Source organism: Abramis brama, assembly GCF_963993115.1.
Source record: "Abramis brama genome assembly, chromosome: 13".
Lineage (NCBI taxonomy): Eukaryota > Metazoa > Chordata > Actinopteri > Cypriniformes > Leuciscidae > Abramis > Abramis brama.
The window spans coordinates 34,344,403-34,360,723 of record NC_139975.1 but is presented as its reverse complement, the minus strand read 5'-3'; the positions used below and the strand labels follow the sequence as shown (position 1 = coordinate 34,360,723).

The 16,321-nt window shown below is 37.6% G+C and overlaps 2 protein-coding genes across 2 annotated transcripts; both read left to right on the top strand.

The window, feature by feature from the left end:
* The first annotated feature begins 667 nt into the window (after positions 1-667).
* On the top strand, positions 668-4,368 carry LOC311094410 (zinc-binding protein A33-like). Its single transcript, XM_084132370.1, has 6 exons — positions 668-1,313; positions 1,818-1,913; positions 2,109-2,339; positions 2,457-2,479; positions 2,561-2,679; positions 3,081-4,368. Exons 1-6 carry the CDS (start codon positions 918-920, stop codon positions 3,623-3,625), a joined length of 1,410 nt encoding a protein of 469 aa, XP_083988496.1. The 5' UTR covers positions 668-917; the 3' UTR covers positions 3,626-4,368.
* A 7,092-nt stretch (positions 4,369-11,460) lies between these two features.
* On the top strand, positions 11,461-15,139 carry LOC311094400 (zinc-binding protein A33-like). Its single transcript, XM_084132359.1, has 6 exons — positions 11,461-12,098; positions 12,837-12,932; positions 13,136-13,366; positions 13,484-13,506; positions 13,588-13,706; positions 14,014-15,139. Exons 1-6 carry the CDS (start codon positions 11,703-11,705, stop codon positions 14,559-14,561), a joined length of 1,413 nt encoding a protein of 470 aa, XP_083988485.1. The 5' UTR covers positions 11,461-11,702; the 3' UTR covers positions 14,562-15,139.
* Positions 15,140-16,321: the final 1,182 nt, after the last annotated feature.

Sequence of the window (16,321 nt, the reverse complement as noted above, 5' to 3'; positions counted from 1 at the left end):
TAAAGCGACCTTGAGCAATGGAAATAAAACTTCTTCTTCCCATAACATCATTAAAGTTGTGTGTGGCTTATGCCACACTAGAGCTTCTGTTGGCTCGGACCAGACGGGATAGCCTTCATTGCCCTCGTCCATCGATGAGTCTTGGGTGTCCAACACCTTGTCGCCGGTGTGTGTTTGTCCCTCCTCGGACACTGTTGGTGAATCCTCACCACTGCTGACTGGGAGCGACACACAAGCCTTGAGTTTCAGAGATACTCTGAGCCAGTCACCTCGCCATAACAATCTGGCCCTTATCAAAGTCACTCAGATCTTTATTCCTGCGCTCTTTTTTTGTTTTTTAGATATTTATTAAGTTGTACAGCACAATGGCCAACTACTGTTGTTTTTTGTGCTACATAAAGAAAATTTGATTTGATTTGATAATGACAGACCCTGGAGAAACTCTCTGACAAATAAAGAGCAATAAATAAAACATATATAAGCATTTTGAGGTCGTTTATAATTAATAGTTTTGTATTTTAATTGTTCTTTTGTGTTTTATTCAAAGTTTTACAGCATTATTTTGTAACATTTCAATGCAGGTCCATTTTGAATACATTTTACCTGAAGAAATCCTGACGTTCCTCTTTGACCTGTTTGTTCACACCCAAAGGTGATCATAAACTCCTTCTTACAACACTAACCAGGAAGAGACTGACTTGTTATTTCTCCTTTCTGTCACACCGAGTTTGGCTCAACAAAAGCAATAAAGAATAAGCAATCAATGGAGAACAAAGAGAAAAACTTTACAGAAGGATTTTTGTGATGTTTATTTCTGAACAGACAGCAGATCTTTGATTATCATCTTGATTCATTTTTGAAAACCGTCATTCAGAAAGTGAAAGTAGAGTTTAGTTTGCGAGACTCAAACGGTGAAAATGGCTTCAGCAGCTGAAGATGATTATATTTGTCCTGTTTGCTATGAAATCTTCAATGTTCCTGTTTTTCTGTCCTGTAGTCACAGTATTTGTAAAGAGTGTCTACAACAGTTCTGGAAAACTAAGAAAACTCAGGAGTGTCCTGTCTGCAGGAGAAGATCCTCAAGAGATGATCCTCCAGTTAATCTCACATTAAAAAACTTGTGTGAGTCGTTCCTGAAGGAGAGAAATGAGAAACGTTCATCAGGATCTGAGGAGATCTGCAGTTTACACAGTGAGAAACTCAAACTCTTCTGTCTGGAGGACAAACAGCCTGTGTGTTTAGTGTGCAGAGACTCAGAGAAACACACCAATCACACATTCAGACCCATCAGTGAAGTGCTTTCATCTTACAAGGTAAGACTAATGTTTCTTGTTTCACATGTAAAGAACAATAATTAGTCTGGATGTGTTACTGTTTAAGACCTTTTAACCAACTTCATGCTGTTGAAAAAGTCCTATTTAAGTGTTTATTTGATTGAACAGGGCTGCAGTGATCAGGACTGGCTGTGTTTAGTCCAGCTGAACAACATTATAAATACAGTTTCAGAGATTTGAGGAATTAGTAACTATGGGGCTAAATGCATTATCACGCAGGTCCAGTTAGTATTGGATAACTTTTTTTGCTTCAGTAAATAACATTGCCATTTACAAACTGTACTTTCTGTACTGTGTTCACTCAGGTTGCCTTTGTTTTATGGTAAGTTTTAGTTTCTGAATCAATTTAGTATGAGATTTACACAAAAAAACTGAAGAAATCAGGGTGGGGGTGAATACTTTTGCACAGAATTGTATGATCATATCACTGTATTTTCTTCTTCACTGTAATCTGGTGTTTAATGTATTTTTGTTCAATTCTAGGAGGAGCTCAATACAGCACTGAAGTCCTTACAACAGAAACTTCAACACAATGAAAAGAAGAAAGGAGAGTTTGAGGAAACAGCTCAACACATCAATGTGAGGAAACAGAATCAAGAGTCATTTTCATTACTGGAGGATCACTTTATACCGTTATACATTGATATATTTAATATAATGGATTCCAGTTGATTATTTCTGTAAATGACGAGCAGCTTCTGCTTCTGGATCCGTTATATGTCAGGTATCCGAGATTTGTGTGAGATGATTGAAGTGAATGTGATTTGATTTCAGTCTCAAGCTGAGCACACAGAGCGTCAGATTAAAGAAGAGTTTGAGAAGCTTCATCAGTTTCTCAGAGACGAAGAAGAAGCTACAATCACTGCACTGAGAGAGGAAGAGGAGCAGAAGAAGCAGAGGATGAAGGAGAAGCTGGAGGAGATGAACACACACATCTCAGCTCTTTCACACACAATCAGAGACATGGAGGAGATGATGAAAGACAATGACGTCTCGTTTCTAAAGGTGACAAATCAATCAGGCTTCATTCTTTGTGCATAAAACAACTTGTATAGAGAGACTCATTGACACTGAGAGTGTTTGATAAGATATTAAAATGTTTTCAAACTCTATATTTTCCAGAGCTTTAACGCCTCAATGGAAAGGTAAGTGAGCTGCTCGTATCTCTTCTCTCAGTGGATCTGAACTCAAATTCACTGCAGTTCTGACTCCTGAATGTTCCTCAGAGTCCAGATCTCACAGCCTGATCCACGGATGAGTTCTGGAGCTTTGATTCATGTGTCGCGTTATCTGGGTAACCTGCCGTTCAGAGTCTGGAAGAAGATGCTGGAAACTGTCCAACACAGTGAGTCTCAGCAGATTTGACACCAGTGCAGAAGATAGTTCAGATATAAACACACACAACATCAACATTTGATAGAAATAGATTTAATAATCACTTGAATTACCAAGTGAATCTGAACTGTATTTCAGAAAATCATCAGATCATTCAGCGAACTCATAATGAAAAGTCTATTCCTCATGGTTTATGTTTATGTATTAGGATACAATAGTGTTTATTCAATACTGATATTAAAACTGAATCCTCAATCCATTCTGACAGTAATTGAGAGACCAGTGTTATGATGGCATGATTTATGAAAATCGTGAGAAAAGAAAAAAAGAAAAACAAAAGAAAAATGTTTAAATTTTACATTTCTAATACATCATATTTCATCCTGTAATCTGATGTTATTCTCTCTGCAGCTCCGTTGACTCTGGATCCAAACACAGCAGATCCTCGTCTCACACTCTCTGCTGATCTGACCAGTGTGACGTACAGTGATGACGATAAAACACTTCCTGATAATCCAGAGAGGTTTGACAGGTTTGCATGTGTCCTGGGATCTGAGGGCTTTAACTCAGGAACACACTGCTGGGATGTGGAGGTTGGAGACAATACACGCTGGATTATTGGAATAACAACAGCATCAAACCAAAGGAAGGGACTGGATTTCTTTGAGTCTAATGTCTGGCGTGTAGGGTACAAGAACAGCAAATATGGCTCACAATCCCCAGAGCAACCCGGCACTGTCTTTACTGTTAAACAGAAGCTTCAGCGTGTGAGAGTTCAGCTGGACTATGACAGAGGAACATTTTCATTCTCTGATCCTGTAACTAAAGACTGTCTGCACACATTCAGGACATCCTTCACAGAGACTGTCTTTCCATTCTTATTTAATTACTGCACAACTTCTCCTCTGAAGATCTTACCAGTTAAACTGTTTATTACAGCAGAAAATCACAGTTAAATCTGATTCTGCTTCTAGATTAATACAGTTTTGTAAATTATGCTTCAATAATAACACTGTAATCAAAGGGTTTCATTGATCAATCACACTTCAATGTAAAGTTTAGAACCAAATTAACCCTTGTGTTTCCTTAAGGACATGTTTGTCTCTTTCAGTTTTTTCTTTAAATATTTTTTTTTTCCTGTGTTAATGCCAACTACATCAATTTTGGCACAAGTGTGTATTTTTATTTGAATTTTCTTCTTTCCTTTCCACATTGTACACAACATATTTACACTCAGGACCTTAAGGACAAAAATGTCCCCATTGAAACCCATTAAAACTGCCAGTTTCTTTTTATCCCAGGGCCATTTAACTATAAAATGATGCAGTCTTTGTTAACAGACTTTTGTTCTGTTGGCAAGGCTTTAAAATAAAAAATAAAAAACTTTTTTTTTTTTACAAGATGGTGCCGTTTTCTCAGATTTGGCCTATAAAACGAATACTTTTTATATTATATTTGTATAATATTTTTTGTATAACTTTTTTCCTGTTTTCTGCTTCTGCATATTAGAGTCAATTGGATAAATTATTGTGTAATAATTGTGTTTGTGTTGCTGTGAGGTTTGTGTATATGTACTAAAAATTGTATTTGTGCATGAAATAGTTGATAAAGAAAAATTATTGTATTGTAAATCCCAAATCCCAAAGTAATTATTATTATTATAAATTCAATACTTAAGTAACCATTAAACAAGTCATACAATAATGAAAGTATGTTTAAATTCATGTTTACAATATGTAAGACAAGATAAAGTATTGACACATTTCAGTAATCTTCTTGCCAGTGAAATCCTCATATGTTCATAAGTATATTATCCTATAACTCGAGCTCTGAAACATATGAATGCACTGAGGCAGCAGCTGTTTATATATTCATGTATAATGATTGAAGGAATAACAACACAAACTAGATACTTTCAAACCGTTATTTAAAACCGTTATTTTTTTTTTTAAATCGTAATCTTTTTTATGCATAATATACAGTACATATATACTATACTTAATACTATATATATAAGCACCACACCAGATGCAAAATGATGCACTTCAATGGATTTGAACATTCCGTCAATGAGTCTGTAATTTCTTTCCGTCATTTTTAGGAAAACCGTAAGTCTGATCATTTATAAAAGATAAAGCAACCTGATAGATTTTGTATTTTCAGTCATCAGATTCATTTACATTGTGACTGTGTATCAGATGTAATCCACTCTGTCTGTGTCTGCAAAGGTGTGTGTCAAATGGCCCATACAGATGAATGGCCCATTCAGATGTATGGCCCATAGAAACTGATGAATGAATAAAAAGAATCAGCATTGCTCAGAGTGGATTAGCAAGTTAGATCGATCTCCTGTGGGAGGCCCTAACAGTTTTCCTTTGTTTGTAGCCCTTTTGTCTTCATGTATAAAGTTCAGTCATACAGACAGAACTTTGGGTTAACCCTCTGGGGTCTGGGGTGTTTTTGGGGTCCTTGAGATGTTCTGACATGCCCTGACATTTGTGCTTTTTTCAGTTGCTTATAAACATATTAATGGCAAAGGTGTAAATTCACTCTATATAGCACAAACAGGGCTACCATAATATGTGAGCCACATGTATGTACATGTTTTCATTTTTGAGAGAATATTGTTTATGCATGGTTATTGAAAAAACTAAAAATGAAAGTTTCTGAAATAAGGCCACAAAACACATACTAAATATGTGTCAATAAGACTTTTGACTAATGGACGTCGTCGCCTAGAGTTCGTTTCTTCAAAATGATGTGAAAATCATCCTGCCTAATCATTCACATAAAACGATACATTGATTTAAGTTTTGTGAAACACTTTTAGTTTGGAAAGCCAATATGCGGATGGGGCGTAAACGCTCCAACAGCATCATGCATATTTAGTAGTTCACACCTGATGAGACAATGCCCCTGCATACTTAATGAGCCATTCATTCAGGTGTGTCACCTATAGCTAACTTAAATATACAAGCTTCATAAAAACGATCATTCTAGAAGAAAATTTCAGATGGCATTTAGAGGCTTTTTATATATATACACACACATATATATATATATATATGCATACACACATATATATATATACACTACCAAATTGGTTCACAGTTGGAAGCATCGCAATTTTTTTTATTTTTCCACAAATTGTGCTTGCAAATTGTATAATATCCAAGGTAAACATGTCTAGTAATTGTGCAGTTAATTCTCTATTGTACAGTAAAAACTTTATAATCTATTCAAAACTAGTCAACGTCTTTCAAAACTAAAGTATACATTTTATCATACGTATTTCAAAGTAAAGGATTCATTAGTTAGTTGATGACTTTATTTTTGACAAAACACATAGGCTACAGTATATATTCCTCATCTCAGTATAGCAATAGAGTTTGCTAAAAGCTGTTCATTCAATACAGCAGTATTTGAAAATCGATAATATTTTGTAAAATTACATTTATATTTGCATTTATGTCAAAACCTAGACACTTTTAAACATGAAAATGACATTTATTAATATGTATTCGTGTCAAAATGACATATAAACAGATTTTCCTATTCAATTTTGCATGGAAACGCTTCAAAGACGCTTGCGTGTCGCGTGAAAAATAGGCGTCGGTTCTATTTCTAGCATCCACGCGTTTTCCGCACGGCTCGTGCCACGCCTGAGAACCTCGTGCCGCGTCTCACGCAGGCAGTGTGCAAGCTCTAAACTGTTAACATGGGAGCCGAAATAAAAACGGACATGCCACGCAGCTGAGACGCTTTACACTGCACACGTGTGCGGTGCATTACGTCTGCGACAAGGCTTTATTCCGTCCTCCACGCGGTGCCAACTCACACCAGGAGCATTTCAGAAGCGGAGTGACTGGATGCGCGAGACCACGTGATTTGCCTGTCCGACGTAGTTTTTCTTGATTTTTGGGTTTCTACCATACAGTCTATGGTTTCTACCAAGGATATTGGTGTGTAATACGTTAGGGAGTTTGCACAGGGTGTTTATTTTGAATTTGACAATGTTTTTTTACTTTTATTTTGTATTTCGCGCCGCGTCGCGGCTGGTGTAAACACAAGCATTGAGAATGGGCGCGATCAGCTCCGGTAGCCGCGTCGCAGCCGTAATGCGCCGCAGACGTGTGCGGTGTAAATGAGGGGTTACGCCACGCATCCAGTGTGTCACCGGCCTTATCCAGCTGATGTGGGCGTTTCACAGGTAAGATTAAAATGTTTGGGACTGATGTTGCTGCAAGAATTGGTAATTCTTGACTGGGTGCTAATTCAGTAGCCAATATTTTAGTTTTGAATTAAACATTCTAATTGTGTTAGGAACTAGAAGTGTATTTGCCTTCTGATGAAAAATGCAGAAAGATTGAAAGTATATTGTCTAAGGGACAAATTTGAACCAAGTTAATTCAGCCTTCTGAGTTAGGACTCAGAAAGTCTTATCAGTCTGGAGTATTTCAGAAATGAAACAAGGAAACTTAGTCTGAAAGTGAATGTTTTGTTTTGAATGTAGGATTGAAAACTAAGCTGAGTTAGTACAGGCCGGCCCATGTCTAATGAAAACCTAACATCTGACAGCCTTGGCCAAACTGATGAAAGACTCAGCCTGGTAGGACACAATGCCAAGAATCAAATTTCACCATTAGAATCCAGGAGGGAAAGCCTTCATGATCTCATGGTAACTGATGAAGCAGTTAAGGTGCAGAGAAAAGATGAGTGGACCGATGTGAGCCATTGGGATTTGAAACATCTGCCTAGAGACGAGGGATAGACGGCAGTAGTGTTTATCAGAGTCCAGATATGGCGGGACTAGAGTTTTTAGGCTCTAGCTTGTCGCCTGAGGATGAAGACATAAACATACAGCCACTGATAAACACAGTAGTGTCCTGCCAATATTAAATAGGGACAGTTTTTCAGGCAGTTATGAACTATGTGTTTAAAATATTTTCCTTGGCAAGATACGTTCCCTGTTTCTCTTTTGTGTGATTGCAGGTGTTCCAGTGTGCCAGAGGATGAGCAAAGACATCCAACATTTAGACTGCACTGCATTGGCCACCAAGAACACTTCTGAACATTCACAGAACACAACACTATCCGCCACCTCCAAAAGATCACAACTCCAAAATAAAATCTTCTAGAGGACTCAAGCATTCAAGAGGATGCAAAGTTTCACCATGAACTCTTATCCTGTCATTTTAAGTAATGGAGCCTGTATGCAGCATGCTGTATATATGATTAATGAAGTTTGTTTTGTGATCAAATATGATCAGAGGAGGGATTGATAGATTTTGTATTTTCAGTCATCAGATTAATTTACATTGTGACTGTGTATCAGATGTAATCCACTCTGTCTGTGTCTGCAAAGGTATGTGTCAAATGGCCCATACAGATGAATGACCCATTCAGATGTATGGCCCATAGAAACTGATTGGTGTGAATGAATAAAAAGAATCAGCATTGCTAAGAGTGGATTAGCAAGTTAGATCGATCTCCTGTGGGAGGCCCTAACAGTTTTCCTTTGTTTGTAGCCCTTTTGTCTTCATATATAAAGTTCAGTCATACAGACAGAACTTTGGGTTAAGATTGTTGAAGGGCAACATGCTAACATCGCTGCTGAAGGACTGCTACACTACAAACCTTCAATAAATTCTTCTCCCCACAAGAACTCTGGTCAAGCTTACTTATTTTATGTATTGGAGAAATCTAATACATTGGCGAGCCACCCAAACGACTGCTCGGCCAAATACACCAAAATCTAACAAACCTGAGTCAGAACAGTGTGAAGGTCTGAGCCTAATTTGGTGGATGTTAGGAGTTACAATTGGAACATTTAGCCTCAGATTAATAATACATAATTTCTCAAGCCAACATAATTACATGTGTAAACAAATTTTAGTTAAAGCTGCAGTGTGTAGTTTTCCCTCTTTGTCACCATCTCTGTTCAAAATCTGCAATTGCAGTTATTAGCGGAATTATCAACTTTACGTGCGTTGTGCCTCGGCACGGCACAGCGCGGATGAATCCAGTGTTTTGAGGAGTCAGTCACCTCGCCGGTGTGGATACTGTCAATCGGAATCACAGATTACACTTTTTGGAAGTATGACCAACATAAGAATTTTCACCGGAAAATGTCGTCTGAAGAAGTAACATCCACTTTTGTTCTGACCAACTAAGGGGAAAAAAAGCATTGCAGTAAATCGCGCTGATTAAATCTAACGATTGCTTATCATATCACATCAAACCGTGCAAACTATACTTTATTCTCAAATTGTTAATGTTAACAACATCAGCATTGCGTGACTACATTTAATGCCCTTCCGATATTTATCCTTGTTTTCGCATGGGCCCGGTTGCAGTCTCTTTTTTTCTCCGAAGTCTTTCGCTTTTGTTCAGGTGAATCTCTAGTTGTCACTGGTGATTGTTGTTTTAACCTTTCTGGATCCGCCATCAAATTGATTTTAAATTATATCAAGTGCTGTGAGAAAAGGCTATAAATCTCCACCTCCAGCATCCTCACACTCATAGCCTACTAGCCGAGACTCTTCTTTATGTGGACAGATGTGACGTAATGACGCAAAAACATGCTCGAATTTCCCGCGGAAATCCACCAGTACCACTGGAATTAAAAACATTATTACAAGCTTACCATTTTGAATCGAGCTAAGGCAAGCAGAGAGTTTTGAACACTGGCTGGTTATGTACTTGCTCAAAAATTTATTTTGGATCATTTTTAACCCAAAAAAGCTACGGACTGCAGCTTTAATAAGTCAAACAGAACAGAAAATAAGAATAAACTTTTTGCCAATGAAATGAAGATGATCAGATGCTGCAGAAGATCAGACACGCACTTACAGTTTTTAGCATTTATTGATATTTTTATTAACTCTTGATGGGACACAAATGTCTGAATCACATATTTAGTTGAGGCTGTTAAACACTGATAATAAACATTAATAACAGCACTGACAGTGATCAGAGGAAATGTCTGATGTGTTTGATCACAAAGTGTCATAATTCATAATAATCTGTGTTGGGTTCACTGATGATTACCGTAAAACTTCAAATAATAGCCGAGTCCCAAATAGACGCCTGTCTCTTTTACACGCCTGGTGTGTCTACAGGTTTGGATAAATAAAGGCCGGTCTCAAATAGAGGCCTGGGGTCTCATTTATAAAACTGTGCATAGGAACCTTACTAAAAGTGTACGTGCGCCTGAAAGCCAAAATTGACGTATGCAAAAAAATATTCAGATTTATAAAACCGTTCGTACGCCAGAACCTGCGCAGAATTCACTTTATAAATCCCAGTCAGCGGAAGATTGTGCGCACATGCGTCTCCTCCCCGAAATAACCATATATGGAGCTTACAACGCCTAGTTTTACTATGCAGATCCTCATCTGCATATCATTTGCATATGATTATTCATCCACGTGATAACGTTTAATGGTACAAGACACATTACATTAATAAAAATCATGTACTTGCCTATCCTTGTCTTGTTTTTGAATACATAAATCAAATAGTGTAAAATACATTTCATCTTTTCCACTGGCCGAATAGTATTTTTAATTGATTTATATTTTTAATGGAAACAGATAGGCCTTGGGCATTATTTGCACGAAACTATTTTCTCAGACAATCTTGTATTATCATGATAAGCAATTATCTCTGTGGTTAAAACATTAAAACACAGCACGCCACAGGAAACGTGTTCAAAAACATCGCATCCACAACAAATATTTCTATTGATTGAATATAAAAAAATGTTGTAACTTCTCAGTAATGATTTCATGTTTAAGTGTTTAACTCCATTAATTTGAATGGCATATTTAATCTAAATGTTTATATCAGAAGTAAAACATAGTTTAAATCATTATTTTATTTATTTAAACTGTTATTTGCATCAGTTTCAATAAACGGCCCAACGCGCTCGCTGGCGCGGACATTTAAGAAGGGATGGATATTTGCTTCAAGTGACAGGCTTGGTGAGTGAAATTATATTTGTATTATCTTTCTGTATATGTTTAATTTTCTTTAGATTTTCTGTCTAAAAGTGACCAAAAAGACACTTAACTCCAGCTCACCATCGGTGTCGCCAAACTGCTCCATCTCCAAAACGTTCGTACACATGGGTCAGAGTTTGCGTGCAGGTGCGCAAATTTTCCCGTCAAGTTTGTTTTTATAAATCACAACTTATGCGTCGGAAGCGGCGTACGCACATTTTCAGCCCCGTTTTGTGCGTACGCCACGGTTATAAATGAGGCCCCAGGAGCGACACACAAACCTTGAGTTTCAGAGATACTCTGACCCAGTCACCTTGCCATAACAATCTGGCCCTTGTCAAAGTCACTCAGATCTTTATTCCTGCCCATTACACTGACAAAGATTTGAGCATGACAGAAAATGAATGTTGAATTTTATGATTGGTGTTTTTGATGTAAACGCTCTTTTTTGTTTTATAGATTTTTATTCTGTTGTACAGCACAATGGCCAACTACTGTTGTTTTTATGTGCTACATAAAGAAAATTTGATTTGATTTGATAATGACAGACCCTGGAGAAACTCTCTGACAAATAAAGAGCAATAAATAAAACATATATAAGCATTTTGAGGTCGTTTCTAATTAATAGTTTTGTATTTTAATTGTTCTTTTGTGTTTTATTCAAAGTTTTACAGCATTTTTTTGTAACATTTCAATGCAGGTCCATTTTGAATACATTTTACTTGAAGAAATCCTGACGTTCCTGTTTGACCTGTTTGTACACACCCAAAGGTGATCATAAACTCCCTCTTACAACACTAACCAGGAAGAGACTGACTTGTTATTTCTCCTTTCTGTCACACCGACTATTCAAAAACAATAAAGAATAAGCAATCAATGGAGAACAAAGAGAAAAACTTTACAGAAGGATTTTTGTGATGTTCATTTCTGAACAGACAGCAGATATTTGATTCTCATCTTGATTCATTTTTGAAAACCGTCGTTCAGAAAGTGACAGTAAAGTTTAGTTTGCGAGACTCAAACGGTGAAAATGGCTTCAGCAGCTGAAGATGATTATATTTGTCCTGTTTGCTATGAAATCTTCAAGGTTCCTGTTTTTCTGTCCTGTAGTCACAGTATTTGTAAAGAGTGTCTACAACAGTTCTGGAAAACTAAGAAAACTCAGGAGTGTCCTGTCTGCAGGAGAAGATCCTCAAAAGAATATCCTCCAGTTAATCTCACGTTAAAAAACTTGTGTGAGTCATTCCTGAAGGAGAGAAATGAGAAATGTTCATCAGGATCTGAGGAGATCTGCAGTTTACACAGTGAGAAACTCAAACTCTTCTGTCTGGAGGACAAACAGCCGGCGTGTATAGTGTGCAGAGACTCAGAGAAACACACCAATCACACATTCAGACCCATCAGTGAAGTGCTTTCATCTTACAAGGTAAGACAAATGTTTCTTGTTTCACATGTAAAGAACAATAATTAGTCATAAACATAGATATCATCACATTCATGCATTACTATTTCAATGTCATTTTACTCAACTTTATATGACATTTACTGTGCTGTAAAAGTATTTGGCCATCCTGATTTCTTATGTTTTTGTGTCTCATACTAAATAGTGGAGCCTTTTTCATAGATATCATTATTTTGCAAAAAAATTTAAAATAAACAGCACAATTGAGCGGACAACTTTAGTTCAGCCTCATTGGAGGGTTTTCAAGCATGAACTGCCTGTTTAAGGTCCTGCCACATCATCTCAATTGATTTCAAGTCAGGCCTTTGACAAGGCCACTCCAAAACTCTAATTGTGCTTCTAATTGTGCTTTTCTGAGCCGTTCAGAGGTGGATTTACTCACTATTCTTTGAATTATTGTCTTGTTGCTTGAGCTTCAGTTTGCAGACTAAAGATGGGATATTGTGCTTTAGCATTTTCTGATATAATGGCTCTCGCTGTGGTTCTTTGAGTCCAAGAGCCTTTGAAATAGCTTTGTAATCCAGGTTGCCTTTGTTTTATGGTAATTTTTAATTTCTGAATCAATTTAGTTTGAGATTTACACAAAAACTGAAGAAATCAGGGTGGGGGTGAATACTTTTGCACAGAATTGTATGATCATATCACTGTATTTTCTTCTCTTCACTGTAATCTGGTGTTTAATGTATTTTTGTTCAATTCTAGGAGGAGCTCAATACAGCACTGAAGTCCTTACAACAGAAACTTCAACACAATGAAAAGAAGAAAGGAGAGTTTGAGAAAACAGCTCAACACATCAATGTGAGGAAACAGAATCAAGAGTCATTTTCATTACAGCTGGAGAATCACTTTATACCGTTATAAATTGATATTTGTAATATAATGGATTCCAGTTGATTATTTCTGTAAATGACGAGCAGCTTCTGCTTCTGGATCCGTTATATGTCGGGTATCCGAGATTTGTGTTGATTGAGATGATTGAAGTGAATGTGATTTGATTTCAGTCTCAAGCTGAGCACACAGAGCGTCAGATTAAAGAAGAGTTTGAGAAGCTTCATCAGTTTCTCAGAGACGAAGAAGAAGCTACAATCACTGCACTGAGAGAGGAAGAGGAGCAGAAGAAGCAGAGGATGAAGGAGAAGCTGGAGGAGATGAACACACACATCTCAGCTCTTTCACACACAATCAGAGACATGGAGGAGATGATGAAAGACAATGACGTCTCGTTTCTAAAGGTGACAAATCAATCTGGCTTCATTCTTTGTGCACAAAACAACTTGTATAGAGAGACTCATTGACAATGAGAGTGTTTGATAAGATATTAAAATGTTTTCAAACTCTATATTTTCCAGAACTATAAAGTCACGATGGAAAGGTAAGTGAGCTGCTCGTATCTCTTCTCTCAGTGGATCTGAACTCAAATTCACTGCAGTTCTGACTCCTGAATGTTCCTCAGAGTCCAGATCTCACAGCCGGATCCACGGATGAGTTCTGGAGCTTTGATTCATGTGTCGCGTTATCTGGGTAACCTGCCGTTCAGAGTCTGGAAGAAGATGCTGGAAACTGTCCAACACAGTGAGTCTCAGCAGATTTGACACCAGTGCAGAAGATAGTTCACATATAAACACACACAACAGAGATCATTGAGCAAACTCATAATGAAAAGTCTATTCCTCATGGTTTATGCTTATGTATTAGGATACAATAGTGTTTATTGAATACTGATATTAAACCTGAAGCCTCAATCCATTCTGACAGTAACTGAGAGACCATTGTTATGATAGCATGATTTATGATCTCTTTCAACAAAAGAAAAATGTTTACATTTACATTTCTAATACATCATATTTCATCCTGTAATCTGATGTTATTCTCTTTGCAGCTCCGTTGACTCTGGATCCAAACACAGCATATCCTCGTCTCACACTCTCTGCTGATCTGACCAGTGTGTCGCTCAGTCGTGTAGATAAAACACTTCCTGATAATCCAGAGAGGTTTGACAGGTATGCATGTGTCCTGGGATCTGAGGGTTTTAACTCAGGAACACACTGCTGGGATGTGGAGGTTGGAGACAATACAGACTGGGTTCTTGGAATAACAACAGCATCAAACCAAAGGAAGGGAGAGGTTTTCTTTAAGTCTAATGTCTGGCGTGTGCGGTACATAGAGAGCAAATACAGCTCAAAATCCCCAGAGCAGCCCTACACTGTCTTCACTGTTAAACAGAAGCTTCAGCATGTGAGAGTTCAGCTGGACTATGACAGAGGAACAGTGTCATTCTCTGATCCTGTAACTAAAGACTGTCTGTGCAGATTCAGGACATCCTTCACAGAGACTGTCTTTCCATTCTTAGATAATCACTGCACAACTCCTCTGAGGATCTTACCAGTTAAACTGTTTATTACAGCAGAAAATCTGCTTCTAGATTAATACAGTTTTGCAAATTATGCTTCAATAATAACACTGTAATCAAAGGGTTTCATTGATCAATCACACTTCAATTTACCAACCAAATTAACCCTTGTGTTTCCTTAAGGACATGTTTGTCTCTTTCAGGGTTTTTTTATATATGTTTTTCCTGTGTTAATGCCAACTGCATCAATTTTGGCACAAGTGTGTATTTTTATTTGAATTTTCTTCTTTCCTTTCCACATTGTACACAAAATATTTACACTCAGGACCTTAAGGACAAAAATGTCCCCATTGAAACCCATTAAAACTGCCTATTTCTTTTTATCCCAGGGCCATTTAACTATAAAATGGTGCAGTCTTTGTTAACAGACTTTTGTTCTGTTGGCAAGGCCTTCAAATAAAAATAAAAAACTATTTTTTTTACAAGATGGTGCCGTTTTCTCAGGTTTGGCCTATAAAGTTTTCTACTTCTGCATATTAGAGTCAATTGGGTTTGTGTAATAATTGTGTTTGTGTTGCTGTGAGGTTTTGTGTGAGGAGACTTGGAGTAACTACAGCATTAAACCAGAGGAAGGGACGTGATTTCTTCAACAGTGATGTCTGGTGTGTGGAGTATGGATGTGTTATTGAGTCTGGATTTCGTATTGAACAGACGCTTGATCGTGTGAGAGTGTATCTGGACTATAACAGAGGAAGAGTGTCATTCTCTGATCCTGTAACTAACACACATATACACACATTCACAACCACCTTCACTCACACACTCTTTCCATTCTTCTTGAGTTTAGACTCTCTGAGGATCTTACCGGTTAATAGTCAGTAAACATTACTCCTGTAGATCTAGATCTTCCTGCTTTCATCATGTTTCCAATATTTAATCCATATCCAAACACACGTTTTCATTTTCACTTTACATAATTAGAGCTTTTAGAGACCATTTTAGCATTCATGTTTTCAGGCTAATTATCATTTACCAGATTAATTTTCTACAATTTTCACATGTTAATAAAGTATAATTATATTTCTAGTCACGGTACCAGACCTCCGTGAAGTTGGCACCCCATAAAACGAAATCATTTCCAAAACTAGGCCATTCGTTTGTGCTGCGTTTGTGCTGATTTGTGCCGCAAAAACCAACGTTTGTGCTGGTTTCGTGTTTGAGATATTGAACATTATTTTTTGGGTTGCGTGACGTCACTCTCCACCCCATGTCCTTCAAATCGCTCCAAACCGGTGTCATTCGTTTGTGCTCGGTTTGTGCTGGTTTGTGCCGGTTTGTGCCGTTAAAACAAACACTGTATCTGTTTTCCTTTCGCAGATATAACAAATTTAATTCGGGAGCTGTGACGTCACTCTCCACCCCACCTCATCTAAATCGCTTCAAACCGGTGTCGTTCGTTTGTGCTCGATTTGTGCTGGTTTGTGCCGTTGAAAGAAACAGTGCAACTACGATCCCCTCTTAAACATAAAAAAATAAACTTTTTAAGTGCAGTTACATAACTGTCCACCCCATATGGTCCAAATCGTTGCAAAACTGTGCCGCTCGTTTGTGCTCGATTTGTGCCGGTTTGTGCCGTTACAATGAACATTGTATCTTTTTCCCCTCCTTAGAAATAACACATTGGATTCGGGACAGTGACGTCACTCTCCACCCCATGCCGTCCAAATCGCCCCAAACCAGTGCTTTTTGTTTGTGCTCGATTTGTGCTGTTTTGTGCCGTAGAAAGAACCATCATAAATTATTCCATTCTTTAGACATCACAAAATCTTTGGAGGAA

What these genes read in the sequence shown, in the direction of transcription:
- LOC311094410 (XM_084132370.1), top strand. Translation starts at nt 918, where the DNA reads ATGGCTTCAGCAGCTGAAGATGATTATATTTGTCCTGTTTGCTATGAA. An exon ending in AAACAGCTCAACACATCAAT is followed by an intron (nt 1,914 to 2,108) that starts GTGAGGAAACAG and finishes ATTTGATTTCAG; the next exon opens with TCTCAAGCTGAGCACACAGA. An exon ending in ATGACGTCTCGTTTCTAAAG is followed by an intron (nt 2,340 to 2,456) that starts GTGACAAATCAA and finishes TATATTTTCCAG; the next exon opens with AGCTTTAACGCCTCAATGGA.
- LOC311094400 (XM_084132359.1), top strand. Translation starts at nt 11,703, where the DNA reads ATGGCTTCAGCAGCTGAAGATGATTATATTTGTCCTGTTTGCTATGAA. An exon ending in AAACAGCTCAACACATCAAT is followed by an intron (nt 12,933 to 13,135) that starts GTGAGGAAACAG and finishes ATTTGATTTCAG; the next exon opens with TCTCAAGCTGAGCACACAGA. An exon ending in GCTGGAAACTGTCCAACACA is followed by an intron (nt 13,707 to 14,013) that starts GTGAGTCTCAGC and finishes TTCTCTTTGCAG; the next exon opens with CTCCGTTGACTCTGGATCCA.